General features: G+C 40.6%; 2 protein-coding genes across 2 annotated transcripts in view; one reads left to right on the forward strand and one right to left on the reverse strand.

Moving 5' to 3' along the window:
* The window catches only part of ESCO1 (establishment of sister chromatid cohesion N-acetyltransferase 1), a 30,939-nt gene extending 20,001 nt beyond the window's left edge, over positions 1-10,938 (forward strand). The window contains exons 8-11 of the mRNA XM_009695064.1: positions 4,627-4,716; positions 6,271-6,414; positions 7,277-7,464; positions 10,433-10,938. Coding sequence (XP_009693366.1) covers positions 4,627-4,716; positions 6,271-6,414; positions 7,277-7,464; positions 10,433-10,580 — 570 coding nt within the window. The 3' untranslated portion in view covers positions 10,581-10,938. The remainder of the gene's footprint in view (positions 1-4,626; positions 4,717-6,270; positions 6,415-7,276; positions 7,465-10,432) is intronic.
* Positions 10,939-14,926: 3,988 nt separating this feature from the next.
* GREB1L (growth regulation by estrogen in breast cancer-like) overlaps positions 14,927-15,812 on the reverse strand; it is a gene marked incomplete at its 5' end in the record, with an annotated part of 38,985 nt that continues 38,099 nt past the window's right edge. The window contains 2 exon segments of the mRNA XM_009695065.1: positions 14,927-15,090; positions 15,794-15,812. The exon segment at positions 15,794-15,812 is cut by the window's right edge and continues 12 nt beyond it. Of these exon segments, the coding sequence (XP_009693367.1) occupies positions 14,927-15,090; positions 15,794-15,812 (183 nt within the window).

Below are 15,812 nucleotides of genomic sequence, written 5' to 3' on the forward strand. Positions count from 1 at the left end.
TGAATTAATGTGAGGGATGTCCCTTACTGCAGACAAATGTAGGAATCTGTCTCGCTGTCCTTCTGGTTTCAGACATCTGAAAGTCTCCAGAAAAAATACGCCTTTCTGGCATCTGCATACATTGAGTGATGACATATACATCAAGTGTTAACTCCAGTGGGATGGATAACTTTGTGGGATCGATACGTGGCTCAGTTTTATAAAATCCTCTAGCTGTGATACCACACAAAATCAATTGTGTATCCTCTCTGTGATGCCACATAGTATCAACTTAGTATTTCTGCAAAATTTTTTCAGAGCAAGACACAACTTTTAATGATGTTTTTAAGTTGCAAAGCCAAAAACTTAACTTAGGAAATGCCTGTGGATTCAGCTGCCTGATGTGAATGCAGTTAATGTGTTTGTATGTCAAGCTCATCCTTTTACTTAAGAATATCTTGAGCTGAGGAAAGTGGAAGAAGCTGTTATTTCAGCTAATATCTTATTAGACTAGACATTAGCTATTCTGCTGTGACTTCACCCAAGCCCATCTGGAGGTTCTTATGATTATCAGATTTACCCCCCCGTCCCCCCAAAAAAGCAACATCTGACTTCTTGGGACCTAAGGTTAATAGAATATTGGGATTGAAGGTGATGATGAACTTCATGTAATCTTAGAAAGATTTCATGCTCATCTTGATTTGCATTAATTCCAAAAGTGATACATCTATACAATGTAAAACTTCACATTATTTCAAATAAAGTTCTTACCGTTAGCTATCTTCTGTGAGAATGTTAGTTTTAACGGAGGGTAGTATTTAGTAGTTACATCCAAGGATCTTAATGTGTTCTACAGTCAAACTTTGTTCTCCGTATTATACTCATAGGAGAGAGAGGCAGAATATCTGTAATTTGATGAAGGAGTCAGGAAGAAGAATGCAGTAGACCCATTTCTCTGCTACAATTTCTCAAGGATAAAAGTGCACAAAATTTCATACTAAACTTGATTATTAGGGGAAAATTTCATAAATGCTTTTCTTAGTGAAGACCAAGAATTATACAGTATTAACTGCATTTTCCTCACTACCTCAATATTATGAGGAAAAAAGTGTAAGAAAAAAAACCCACTACTGAATTTCATCTGTTTGTATGCATTTGAGAAAGAGAGAGTGCAGACAAGCCAGGACTGACATATATAGAAAGATACCAGGTTTGCTGTCCCATTTCCTACTCTTACGTAAGAACTTTTAAAATATGAGGAAATGCATGGGAAGCAGTCTGTTGTGTCTTCTGACTTATGCTTTTAAAGACAAATCTACATCAGAGATTATTTTAAACTGCGCAGAACGTAGTTCATGTGAAACTGAGCGCTGAACATTTCAGTTACTGTGCTGTTAATGTTGGAGCCATCTTTAACCACTGTGTCCTACATCATTCGTTATATACATATGTAATATCCAGTGAGAGCAATGCACTACACAGTGTAGTGGTAATTACTGTCCATGTTGTTTAATGATGCGGTAGCAACCGCTTGTCTGTATTGCCCTTTTTTGAATTCTTTCTTTCTGTTGTAAATTTGATGCCCTTGCACCTTAATAAACAAGCAGAAGCAATCTTTACTTTCGTTTGAATTGGAAGAAAAAGTTAGAGGTAGATTAAAAATGAGTTAAGTGTGCATTGCAGAGTTGCCTTGTGTTCTCGAACAATTACAAATACTTGTAGGATGAATAGCCGTAACGTGGAGGGGAGGAGGGTGTTGCAACAGTTACTACACACCAGCGAGGCTCTGTACAGTGCCAGTCTGCCCAGCTGTGGTGATTAGGCTATATGTGCCTGCTACAGCCGGCTATAGGTAATCTGTTGTTGAGCATAGGCTTCCAACGTGAGGGAGGAGTGGCATAATCGTGTTCTTTTAGTCCCGGCCTTGCAGAACGTGTATCCTGGTGGGAACAATAGCTTTCAACTTCCTTGGTCATCACGAGCAATGTATATCAATGCTTGGGCATCTGATTCAACAGTAAATAAGTCTTAATGCCCTAAGTAAAAAAGTTAAAAGGAAAGCAAAAGCAATTTTTCTGACATTGCAGTAGAATATTACAAAGTACATTGCAGACATAATGCTTTTGTTTCTTACTATAGTAAGGTGTTCTTGCCATCTGCCTGAGTGAAAGAGTCCTACTTTAGTTCTCAGTGATTGAAATACCTTGCAGAGTGTTGTCTTTTGTTTTAATAGTGTTAAAATAGCGGGGTTTTGCTTTAAAAAAAAAAAATTAATAGGTCTGTTAAGGAAAACCATCTTTAGACCACATGCAAGATACTGGTACTAAAAATGCATTTTATGTATTGTAGATATCAAATAGGATCAGTCCCAGCTGAAGCTATAGCACAGCTTTAATGTTAGACTGACAGAGCTGTGACCAATCTTGTGCATTACTTCCCTTTCTCTGGTTTAAAGGAAGCACAGCTCATTGCTTACTAAGAGTGAACAATAAGGATGCTAAAGATGCAGATACTTGTGTGAAATGATAGCTTTTCTTTTTGAATTTCTTAGAGCTGCATCAATAACAAAGGAATATGACTTTAAAATGTCTTCACTAAAAATCTTGGATGAGTTTAGGGTTTGCAGAAACTTTTTGGAAAGCTTCGTATAAAAGATACGTTTCTGAATAAAGTCCAAAATATGTTTCTGAATAAATTCCAAAATACTTCAATTTAGAAACTACCCCTCCTGTGAATATAATTAATCCTCATATTATGGTAATCAGTTAAGAAAATGAACAGGTGGACAATAAAGAAAATAATGAGTTCTAAGCATCAGAGAGTCAATTATTGCATTTTTACAGAATTATTGTTAGACTTCTGCTAATATACTGTTGCTTAAAAGTACAATAGCACTATGATGATCAGAAATGTTTTCTTCCATTGGATTTCATTTTCTTGGAAGTACCTTGCTATAATGTTAACAAGATACCTTAACCTAAAATGCAGGGTTGAATTTTTTGCATTAGGTCTGCAATGTAAAATTTAATGTTGTGCATTAGGCCTGCAACATTCTGGATGTTGTAATGGTAGGATTATATCAAACACATAGCATTTATCTGCTGGGTGGTGGTCACAGTTGGTTTAAAATAGGCTATAGAAAGCTTTTGCAGGGGAAACAGTTAGCCAGAAGGCAGCAAAAGACAAAAAATTGAGAGAGGATGGTATGTGAGGTTGAAGAGTAGTAATCCTTGCCTAAATCTTTTGACACCTTTTCTAACAGTCTCAAAAAGCATGTCACAGTCCCACAAATGACACTTTTCTGCTTACCTGAGTATTGTGACACTGCTGTTTACTGCCCTTTGTGTTCAGACCATAATGTATATAAATTCAAATAGGATCTTCATTTGTGTTGGTATTTAGTGCAACGACTACGGAGAAGAAAAGCAGGCAGGATTAAAATGGTGTCTGTGTTGCAACCATTGCCATGCTGGTGCTGACCTCATACTTAAATAGTTGCAGGGCTACCAGCAAGTAGATATATTTCCAAAATTATTCTCTTCATGTCTTGTTTGGGGTAAGGGAGTAAAATCGGCATGATTAATACTCGATCTGTATCTCATTTTATAACGCTGAAGTTTGTCTTTTTTTGTGGTAGTATATATGGCATTCATTCAGTGCCAAATTCCATTGTTTGGTCTTTAGTTGAACGTTATTTTATGGGAAGGTACAGATTTCAATGAGAATTATTCCATCAATATTGTTTCTTCAAAGGCTTTTTTATTTAAAGTTGCTTTGAGTAAGACTTGTAGATCAGCCTTTTTAGTGGCTGAAGTTACTTCTGCTTTCAGTATTTTTAGGTCCCATCAAAGCAACTTGAGTTCTAATATCTGCCAGTCCCATCTTACTAGATTTAAGTGGCTTTTTTGTTTTGTTTTTTTCCATGCAGGTACTGCTCATTATTCACCACGAGTGTGGATCTGAAGAAGAGTTAATTACCTCTATTTTTTTGAGTATGTTTATACTTCAGATACACACAACGTAGCCTCCTTCCCCATTAGATTCTTAGAAGGTAGTTATAAATTTTTTTCTAGTATCCTTCTTGTGGCTTTAACAGTTATGATCAGTAACAAAATAAACTATTCCTTACATTTTGGGCAACTGCATGCCAATCAGTTCACTTAGAACCTCCTGGAGGTCTTTCGCATGCCAAACTTTAAAACTGAGTGTGTATTTGTGGAGGTAACTATGTTAAAAAGAAATCTTTTAATAAAACTTAGGGTTTTTCCCATTCACTGGAAAATAAGTATTACATAGGTTTGGAAATCAGTTATGTGAGCCGAGTTTGCTACTTCTATTTTAAAATTCAGTTTGCACTGCAGTCCTTGGGGGAGAAAAAAATCTAGTTGGGAAATTATAAGGCACTTTCACAAATTGTTTCTAGATATAGTTAGGCTAGGGTATAAGTTTTTTTTTTATATAAATAAGATCATATTGTATCTGTTCTGCTCATTTTAAAAAGCTAGCTGAAGTTGCCTTCTCTAGCAAAGCAACTGCTAAATATTGTGAAGTCTCTGCATAAATTCAGTGTCTAGAACAATAATATGCATTTTCTGTTTGTAAATGTACATCTTGTGTATGGTTTACATAAGTGTTTGTTTTATTTAGGGTTGGAAAAAGGAGAGAATTTTGGCTGAATATCCTGATGGAAAAATAATAATGGTTCTTCCTGATGACCCAAAGTATGCACTTAAAAAGGTATGGTGAAAAGGACTGGACTTGTATATCTTACCTTGTTTGATGTTTTCATACGAGTAATGAGAATGTCTATAGTAAAGTTTTGTGTAATGTATGTGTGAGCAGTTGAAGTTCGACTCAAAACTGTGGTGGTTCTGTAACTTTTTCCACGAACAGGTCAGACCTCTCACTCTTACGCACTGCTGCACTCTCCATAGAGAGGATGGGTCTGAGCAGGAGGGGAAGGCAGGGGTGAGAACAGCATCAACCAACTGACTTTTTAAATTTCTTTTTCTAATATAATTGCTGAACGTCTGCCAGATATTTTATGTAATATAAACTTCCTATTACATTTAAACAAACTGAAACATACTGACTCTATTACACAGCACGAGTATGACACCATTCTCTAAATGGTTTTGGGATAAAAACAGATTTAGGTGGAAAGTGGCCTCAAAGTCATCTTGTCCATTCCCGTGTCCAAAGCAGGATCAGCTCTGGTTATGATGCATCTGACAGCTTTCTAAAACTTCTACCACTGGAGGTTTTTCTGACCTCTTCAGACTCTGCTACAGTGCTTTGCTATCCGTAACAGGAAATTTTCCCTAAACATCCAACAGAATCTCTGCACTGCAATTTAAACTCATTAGTGCAAATCATACTGCCATAGCTGTAGAAAACATCCTTCTTTTCCCCCTTGCAAGAGCTTTTTTGTGCCTGAACAAACTCTGATCGTTTCACCTTAAGGAGATTGATGGGATGTGCTGGTTTTTGAGTTTATACTCCTAAATAACATTTGCAGAGCTCTGATCATTGTCATACTCTCCTCTAGATTATTTCCATTTGTACTATGTCTCATCTCTCTTTTGAAACTCTATCTAAAACTGGGCATAGTGCACTAGTGGAGACTTAGAGCAGCAGGGTACTTCAGTGTCTTGCTGGTTAACCTGTGTTCATACATCTTCATATGTCATTACATTTGTTTTTTCAGTAGCATGGCAGTGATTCAGTTTAGCTGGGGATTTGCTGTGACTAACAGATGCTTTTTTTACAGTACCACTGTCACAGGATCACAGAGTGGTTGAGGTTGGAGGCTGAACTGATGCCCAAGACAGCTCTTTCTGATGGTGTGACTGTAGTGGGTTTTCTTTAGAATTTTTTAAGTTATTGAATTGAAAAGAAACTACAGATTTTCTTTCTACAATATCTGATGCAGATAAGTTTATTCAGTCACGTTTCTCTGGTGGTATTATCTTAATTTTAGTACATTCATTGCACATTCATTTTTTTACTAAAATGGCTGAAGAAAAAATTACTTAAAATACCTAAGTGGGGCAGAGGAAAGGAAGGTTGTAGCAAATGAAGTCTGCCTGTTTTCAGCTGCATGTTATTTAAGGAACATTTATGTGGATCAATGTGTTGCAGGTTACTCTAGGATAATCCTTAACTTCTGGCATAGCTTTCAGTGGTCTAGATACCTTAGTGCATTTTTGCAAATCTGTCATTTTTATGTAAATTTACACAAATGTATATTTACATGTGTTTCTTATACAGCATTTAAACTTATTTTGACAGGTTGAAGAAATTAGAGAAATGGTAGACAATGACTTGGGATTTCAGCAAGCTCCGCTCATGTGTTACTCTAGAACTAAAACCCTCCTTTTTATTTCCAACGACAAAAAAGTTATCGGCTGTTTAATTGCAGAACATATCCAGTGGGTAAGTGACTGAACTGGAGAAAGGCAATCTGTGTCAGTGCTTAGTGACTCTGTTCTTCAGACATTCTGAAACTATAGAATTACCTTGGAGTTTAAGTCTAGCCATTTAGCAAATAAGTATTCTCTGTATGCCTTTTCCACAGAGGAAGAGACTTTTGGTGGTAGACCGTTCTGAAATGTAGTTACTTATTTTTGTATGGTTATTTGTATAGACACTGAGCTGAGACACGTGTATGGTGTCATACTTGGCTCCGGCCTGCTCATCTAAGAACTCACTACAGCCAAAGGGTGGAATTTTTCTCCCTCTGCTACTCTTATGCCAGCTCTGGATCTCCTCTTACTTGTTGACAAGCAGATTCAGCTCCCTGCCCATTAGAAACCCAACATGGGTGAAAAAGTGGATACTCGGTAGGATTGAGTTGAATCACCGTGGGGTCAGACAGCTCCTCAGCGAACAGAAGCAGAGGGCAGAACTTTGTCACATATTCTGTCTGTTCCCGTGTAAACTGTGGTGGCTTCTACCATCCCTTGGGAGCAGCAGACAAGAAGCAAAACAATTTTAGTCAAAGTCAGAGAAATTGATGCAAACACTTTAATATAGGTGGTAATAAGAATTGGATTATTTGTTGCCGTTATTTTAAATCAGATAAGCTTTAGAGGGTTTTTTTTGTTTAATCTTTTATCATCTGTTCCAATTTTGAAACTGTGAAGAGAAATTAAATGAGACACTGATATGCAGACTTTTTGGTAAGGCATTTTAGCAATTAAGTATGTTTAAATGAAATAGATTAGACAAGAATTATTTTGTTCAGTCATTAGTGATGCTTTTGTAAAGTGACAAATATTTTTTCCATCACCTGCAGGGCTACAGAGTTATAGAAGAGAAGGTTCCAGAAGTCAGTTCAGAAAACGAGAAAGTCATATTTGAAAGACAGAAAGCATGGTGCTGTTCAACTTCTCCAGAACCTGCTATTTGTGGGATTAGTCGAATATGGGTATTCAGCATGATGCGTCGAAAGAAGATTGCTTCTCGGATGATAGAGTGTCTTAGGTAATATAAAAAGTTCCTTGGTCACATGTGTTTTAAATGCCTTGAACTGAGTTCTGTCTATTGCTTTGTGTGTCTCAACCTCGTATTTTTAAGCTGCTGGCGATATTGGGGATGTAGACTTGAGCACAGTTGACAGTTCTGGTATTATGTGGAGTTCAATAACTAACGTCAGTATTCTGCAATAGCTTGTCTTTAACAGAAATCTTTCTGCTAAGTGCAATTACAGTGAGTCACCCTAGCTGACTGCCAATGAACTTGGGTAAATTCCTCTGAGGTAACTATGAGTGAAGGAAATGACAGTGCCTTTGGTCAAAGTGGGAGGTTACCCAAGTGTTAAGGACTGGGACCTAACCATTGGCCGAGTGTCCGTTCCGTAAAGGTAGAAAAGGGGGAGAGAAGAGAGATGAGTGCACCGAACTATTTGATATAGTCTGGTGGCTTCCAACTGGTTTTGTGTGGTTTTTTTTTTTTTGCTTTACTCAGGTTCACTGAGCCTCATGAGATATTTTCAATTTCCATGGAGCTTTAGTAGCTAGTGCTGAGTGTATTCAGCTGAATGCTAAGTGCTAGATCCATAAAAGGACTCAAACATCCACGCTACTGTTTAATAAATATTAAAAATATTGAATCTCCAAACCTTAAGAAGTTTCTTCTAGTGACATTTCCTAGAGGTTTAAACACCTGTTCTGGGTAATGCCAAGAACTACCCAGATCTTAGTACTGCTGGGCTGTCAGGTTTGTGCTAGGTGCCTGGCTAGCCTCATCTCGTTGGAATTTGTGGCTGCCGGTCCTCGCCCTCTTGGGTATCTGGAGAACGTAGCAAAGCTATTCTGCTCTGCAGAATGCGTCTTGCCTGACAGGTGGAGCAACTAGGAAGTTCTTATCGGATCATGTTCTCTCTGAACTATTGACTGTAAAGCTGTATTCAGATAAGCATATTAACTTGATTTGGTTATATTTTTGGCTGATTTTTTTAATTGTGTATTCAGTAGCTTCCTAGAAACTATTTTTAAAGGAAAGATTTCTTCCCCAAAGCAATACTGGAGTTGCTCCCTCAGTTACAGCTCTCAAGGATCTAAAGGGGAAGCCTGATCGCTCTCTACAACTCAACTGAAAGGAGGGTGTAGCGAGGTGGGGCTTGGTCTCTTCTCCCAGGCAACCAGTGACATGATAAGAGGGCAAAGTCTGAAATTGCGCCAGAGGAAGTTCAGGCTGGAAATGAGGAGGCATTTCTTCACAAAAAGGGTTGTTGGGCATTGGAATGGGCATGATTAATACTCGATCTGTATCTCATTTTATAACGCTGAAGTTTGTCTTTTTTTGTGGTAGTATATATGGCATTCATTCAGTGCCAAATTCCATTGTTTGGTCTTTAGTTGAACGTTATTTTATGGGCATGAGTCCCCATCCCTGGAGGTGTTTAAGAAAAGCCTGGAGGTAGCACTTAGTGCCATGGTCTAGTTGACATGGGGGTGTTAGGGCAAAGGTTGGACTCGATGATCCCAGAGGTCTCTTCCAACCAAACTGATTCTGTGATTCTGTGAATTTCAATGGTTCGTTGCAGCTAGTGAGAAGAGGTCTTGGTTTTCCTCTTAACTGCGCATGGCATCTTACCTTTCACTGTGCTCTGGTGTTTCTTTGGCTTTCCATTAGCTCGTTGTTAGAAAACAGGTTCACCAGAAAGAGCTTTGTGTTATCCTGGTGCTCAGTTGGTTTGCAGACAGGTCTGGTGAACTCTAGACTTGGCCTAAGCAAGGGAGCCCAGAAAGTTGCAGAAGGCAAAGGACAGGAGTGAGAGTTGCTTTTTGATGGCAGTAAGCGGTTAGATCTGCTCAGCTGCCAGTGAAACTTCAACCCGAATGTCTTCCATAGCAAAAGGTAGCTTGAACGGGAGGATTCTCGTAGTCAGCTAAATCCTGACCTCAAAATGGTGAAGGCATCCTAGCAGACTTTGAAGTCCATTTGGAGAATGTCTGTCTTGTTTCACTGGAGCTTTCACAGCTGACCTGGAGTCACAAAACCCCAGTCGGAGTCTTAAGAACCTTGCAAAATCATCTTCCGAAATAAACTAAAGAGGAGAGAATAAAGCTGGTAATGATTAAAAAGGATTTTGTTCCTGTTGTCTTTTCCTCAAGATTTAATGGAGCTGTCCATATGGTCAAAGTTCATACTTGCTCTTAAAGTACATTTAAGTTTATTTTATGGGAGTTAAAAAACTTAACTTTAGTGGGAGATTCTTCTGTTCCCAAGGATAAACGTTACCTCCTCCTTCCCCTGATCAAGGTCTTAAAGCCCGAGATCAATTTTCTGAATTTGCTCACAGAGCCCTCCAGAAAAGTACAGTGGTATCCCTTGACTCACTCTTCTTTCTTCAAATAAGAATAAAATATACATAAAATATTTTCATGAAGAAGTTAAACAGATTGAATCTTCCTGTTCATATAGTTATTACTGAAAGTGTATCACTTTTATGAATTATGCCTTGAGGCTGTGTTCTTAGATGTTCTAAAGTAATCCAAGATGTGCTCTCACCCAAATGTCAGATTTATTTTTTTTTTTCCAAACTAGGAACTTGAAATTTCATCAAGTCCTTTCAGCCCCAACTTGTTTGTAGCTTATGTTTTCCTTCCTAGTGACTGTAGTCATAGTCCTCGCAGTCTCTTTTCTATGAAGAAATAGTTGGAATGAATTCAAACTTTTTTTTTTAACTTTGAAATTGAACTCTTGGTGCAACGCACAGGCAATTTCTCTGTATGAACGTTTCTTCTAAAATACCAAAACCTTACAAAAACCCTCCCTGCCATTTGGAAGGAGGAGACCGATCACATAAATAGAGCCATCTCCTCCTGACAGAGCTTCTTCCTTTTGGGTGTCTGTGCTACGTAATTAATGGTTTGTGGCCTAATAGCAGAACTATTCGTGCATCATTCCTTGAGTGTAATATTTTTTTCTTTCCCTTTTTAAACAGGAGCAACTTCATTTATGGCTCATACTTAAGTAAAGAAGAAATTGCTTTCTCTGACCCCACACCTGATGGAAAACTCTTTGCAACGCAGTACTGTGGCACCGGCCAGTTCCTGGTGTACAACTTCCTCAATGGACAGCACCAGACTTAACTGCTCCCGAAGGAATTCCAATTTTATTGGGAGACTTCTGCCAGAACGCACGGAGCAGGTGCAGACCTTCAGCAGAAGCCAGGGCCATTTTTATTACAGTGAACTCAGGACTGGTAACAACCGAAAGGTTGTACTATTTTATTAAAATTGTAAACAATGCAGTAATAGGCTAACTTTTGGTTTTTTTAAAAGAAAGATATTTTATTAACTTTTACAAAAGTTTGATTGTATTTTATCTAGTTAGTCATGTTTACATGCAGCAGAAAATTGTTCATAGTGGACTGTAAGCTATTGCAAAGACTCTGGTCTGACTGATGAGTATGTGCTGAAGTTCTTAATGTGGTGATATACCGGTGCTGCCGGCTACGGCAAGGCAGGGTTCCCGCAGCGGGGCGGGGCCGTTAGCGGTTCCTTGCTTGACAGAGCTCAAGGCTGTGCTCAGTTGTGTCGAGGCAAGAAGCGTTCGGGTGCGGTCGCGGTGGGTGTAACAGCCCGCGCAGGCTGCACCGTGGCTTCTGGGGTGCGTTCTGTGCCTGTGAGGTGTAAGGGAGCCTCCCAGGTGTCAGCGGCGCTGGAAATGCATCTGCCCCCCGTCCCCTTCTCCCCCCGAGCAGCTGTAGCGTCAAAGGTGGAATGAAAACCCCAAGGACTGGTGTACTCATCCTTTTTCTTCAAGTACTGTACTGAGTATATACCTTTGTTAGTGGACTTCACTTTGATACTTGTCACTCCTTCATAAATCTCTCCTCTTTTAAAGGGTTTGTATGTTGAAAAACTGCTGTGGCCTTTCTTGATCTGTACATAATGTAGATAGATTAAAAATAAAATACTTGATAGCTTTTTTTAAAGTTACTCTGTATGGATACTAAGCGTGAATGAATCTTTAGTGTATTTCAGACTGCTGCGTTGAAGTATTAGTAAGGGCAGCGTGTGTTCTGAAGCAGCCTCGGGAGAACACAGTTGCTGCCGTCGTACCTGCGTGGGGGCACAACCCCCTTGGTCTCTGTGCGTTTGCATCGCGCCCCAAGGATCCAGCTCCCCAGCAGCTCCAGATCAATGCTGTTCTGATACAGGGTCTGCAGTGTGGTGAGAGGTGCCTTCAGCCTTGAATAAGAGCTTAAAACCCTAATATAAGATGGGAAAGATTTAATTTAAATTTAAACTTACAGATTGTTTTAATTTTGGAAGTTAGGTGCAGTTAGGGTAGGCTTGTTTATATTGTGCTGTCCCTAACCTGGGTCTAGAGCTGAAGGGGAGAACTGGCATCACCGCTGAAGCGTTACTGCCGGTAGGTCACACTGCAGTAGCTGACCCGCAGCGAGGTCTGGGCTGTTTCCAAGCTGTGACTTGTCATTTCCAAGGGGAGTGTGAGCAGAGGGTGAGGGGCTTTGTCAGAAAAGTGGTGTGGGTTTCTGGAAGACCTCAAGGCGATCCTCGCTGCTGGGCTCAGAAGGCAAGAAGGGCCGTGGTACTGCTGCTGCTCTTAGCTCCTGCTCTGAGCAGGGCTGAAGTGGGGCCAGACCAAGCACGTTTTTCAACTGCTTATAAAAGGGACTAAAAGTTGTTATTTACAGCGCGTTTGCCTCCTCCCTCTTGTCCGCCTGAAGCACTGCTCCTCTCCCCCATCACAGGTACCCAGGGTGAAAGCCCTCTGGTCCTGGCAGCGCACCCCTTCGCTCCATCAGGTCAAGGCGTGGGCTTCACGTCAGCAGTGCGGGGTGTGGTGAGAGAAAGAAAGGGTGTGTCCGCTGCAAAGTACCCGATACGAGAGAGGCAGCCTTAAAGGGTAACTTCATAGATTCAAATTTAATGAAAGCACGTTATAAACATACCATAGCCACAACTTCAGACGGTTTCAGTTCATAAACAATAACGTGAGGTAGACTGACTAGTGAAGCTAAATTCACCAAGTTTTTGGTTAAGAAAACTTTACACTAGGAAAGCAATGTTTTTAACCCTCTTCCAAAAGTCACAAAAAGCAATTACATAAGTTAAGCAAAAAGCATCTGCATATGATTCTTTAAATCTTAGTTTACATTCAGATTTAACCTGTGAATAGACAAGAACATCTACAGGTAAAATACAATGCCGGCCGGTTGAATACATTCATAAGAACGGCCTTGATGGTGAGGCTTAAAACCAAAACGCAACAGCAATAACCGAGATGTCAGGTAACAGTCTCCTTCCCAGGAATCCGCCGGCAGCCACGTCAAGGGCGCCGCGGGGTGGGCCTGCACCCTTGGAGCTGGTTCAGTGCGCTCTGGGCAGAGCATTACCCGCAGCCCCGGCTTCTGCACGGGAGAGAGGTAAGGGAATGGGTTTACTGGTGTTGGGTAAAGGCAGGCAAATACGCTGACTTCCTGACCGCACGCTCAACCTTCAGGACAATTTCGCACTGCTTCACCAGAGGGCTAACTCCTCAGCGTAGTCTCAGCACCTGGAATTTTAACAACTTAGTGCAAACATCAAATACACAAACAAAAAGGAAATGTCCGGTTTTGAACATGTAATACCTGAAACTTCTACACCACGCTAAGACTCAGGGTCGGCCTTACGCCCTTCTGGCAAAACCAGAACTACTGGAATACATTCAGGTGTGTATCAAAAGCTTCGAGACGCATCTTTTCTATCCCTACTTCTTCCACATGTTAAAATAGATAAGGCAGGTTGTGTCTGAAGGAAAATAAAAAACAAATTTACAGAAATGGGTTGTTCATTTGAAATTTGCTAAATTTACAGCATCAGAGTTAAGCTACATTTTCCTTTAGCCTCTGTTGAATATATTATGTTTCTTCATCTGTAAACATCTCTCTTCACAAGATAAAAAAAGTTGCTCAATTAACACTATGCGTAAAAAAAAAAAATATTAAAAAAATGCAGCTTTGGCAGGTCCTCCAATGTCTTGCAGGTCAGGTATAAAGATGTGTTAATTAATTTCATTGCTTTTTTGGGAGTAAATGGAGGATATTCCTGAACATTAAGAACATGCTGCATTTTTCTTTTCATAAAGGGGGTCCCACTGTGCAGGAGGCTTGGACACCTCACTGGGGTAACCCACGCTAACTGCGTGAGCAGAGCAGAGTACCGCTACGATTTAACCCTGACAACCAACTGCTACTGCACCGAGTTCATTCCGGAACAACTTAACAAGGATCAGTTTTATGCTTGTAAGTAGAACAATGCGCGACTACTGCTACAACCAATATTTACAGAGGTTAATCACAAACCAGAGGGCTGACAGTGTTAGGCGACGCATTCAAAGAGCTTTGCCTATGGCCAGAGTCTCTCCTGCACAGTGCCAGGGAGCTGGGACTTCTCCCCCCGGAGCTGCTGTAAAATACCTTCTCCTTCTCTCAGCTCCAGCTCGGGCAGCGTTGCCCTCCTGTGCAGTTTTTGCCGCGTCGCTTCCTGTAGGGGTAGGACTTGATGGACCCAATCTCAGCTCCGCAGCCAACTGGAGTTGAGTGACAAGGAGGTGGAGAGCGGGCTGCAGATGGCTGCACAGTTCGGACTCGTTCCCATACGCGATGGAGGACGGACCACGGGTTTTTCAAAACTCTGACAAGCGTGAGGAACTGCAGGCGGTTTGCTGGCACGTTATTGTGGCCTCTACCTGAGGAGAGAGCGTCTGCGCGAAGCCTTTTCCTTTGTCCCTGGAGCCGAGGAGGGGGTGCCTAACGGGGTGAAATAACCTTGCTGGGAGAACCTGGGTGCACAGTGCCTGCCATGCGTTTGCCGATTTGTTCAGGTTTAAGAAGTAAACTTTGAACACCTGTGGAAATTTTGCCAAAGACAGTTTCAATACATACACAATTACAAATTTTAAACTAACACTGCACAGAGAACAAGACTATTCCTTTTAATACAAATATCTACGTTATACTGTAGCTTCAAACCCCTGAGTATTCCTGTACCAGAGTACAGAGCTGAAGAGAACACGGCAGGCTCTCCTCCACACATCTTCAATAAATTCCACATGCTGGGTTGCGTTTCATGTAACGCATTCAAGCTAGCAGCTGCTGAGAGCAGCTTCTTCCCCTAGCTCAGCTGAATGTGAAAAGGATTCTTCTTCAAATTGTGTCCTCTTCCTAGATCCTACAGCTCGGCTGGCTGCGTGATCAGCGTCGGCGGTTGGGACTGATGTGAAAATAACTGGAATCCAGGATCCTTTAACTCATAACTGAGGTGGTAATTTTATCCCTAGGAATAAAGCCTACTTCAGAATTGTGGGGAATCCTTTAGAGCAGTCTAGACAAATATTGGTTGCACTTTGCTCCACAGTGATTGTACTTTTTTTTAAAAAAAAAAAGTTCTTTTTTTCTTTGTTAGTAGTGTCTTAGCGAGGCTTATATATGGCGTCCAGTAAGAAAATAGAGTGGTTTGTCATCACTACTGTTAGCAGTTTGAAACTCATCCCGAAGTCGGAACTGCCACTCATCCTCCAACTCCAAGCGGACTATTGTCTGCCGTAACGAGCTTCTGTCTTGACATATGACGCACAGGGTGGCACCTTCAATTGAAAAGCACGTTAGATTCCCAGGGTACAATAACAACCGTTTCCTTCATTCATTTCCCTAAGATATCTTAAAGGAAACTCTGCTGCTTAGGAGGTAGGGTAGGAAAAAAGAAGTATTAGAAGGGTCTAGCAACAACCGGCCACCTCCCTGGGGAGCCCGTTCCAATGCCTAACGACTCCTACAGTGAAGAAGTTCTTCTAGAGTTTGTTAGTATTAAGGCAAAAAGATGAAGAAAGATTGTGATGAGGTTTATAAAGTTCTGGTGGGAGGTGGGCCCTATCATCCCCCAATCTACAGTACTGAGTATTTAGTGCCATTATAGACAGATTACTACAGCAGAATTTCTCATCTTCATCAGTAACACCTATATTCTAAACTCTCAAGTTGCTGACCTCACGATTCACTGATTTTTCATGTATCCTTGTTTTTCTGCACCTACTTCCATTTGATGTCACTTTAAAATAATTTAATGAACCTAAGGTTCAATTACCTGCACTTACTACCAACAGGAACAGAAGTTTTACACACTCCCAAAAGAAACACTCCCTCTATTTCTTTTGAAAACAACGGCAGCTCTAACTGTGAAAATAATGGAGCTGTTTAATGAAGCTGGTGATTCCTCTGCCTTTCCCTTGTCCTCCCTGCCATGACTTGGCAGGAAAGCACCCGGGATGCCCGGCACAACCATGAGATTACCTTTCAGAAACCTGAACCG

This window comes from Cariama cristata, unplaced genomic scaffold (assembly GCF_000690535.1).
Source record: "Cariama cristata isolate BGI_N322 unplaced genomic scaffold, ASM69053v1 scaffold7232, whole genome shotgun sequence".
In the NCBI taxonomy this organism is placed as follows: domain Eukaryota; kingdom Metazoa; phylum Chordata; class Aves; order Cariamiformes; family Cariamidae; genus Cariama; species Cariama cristata.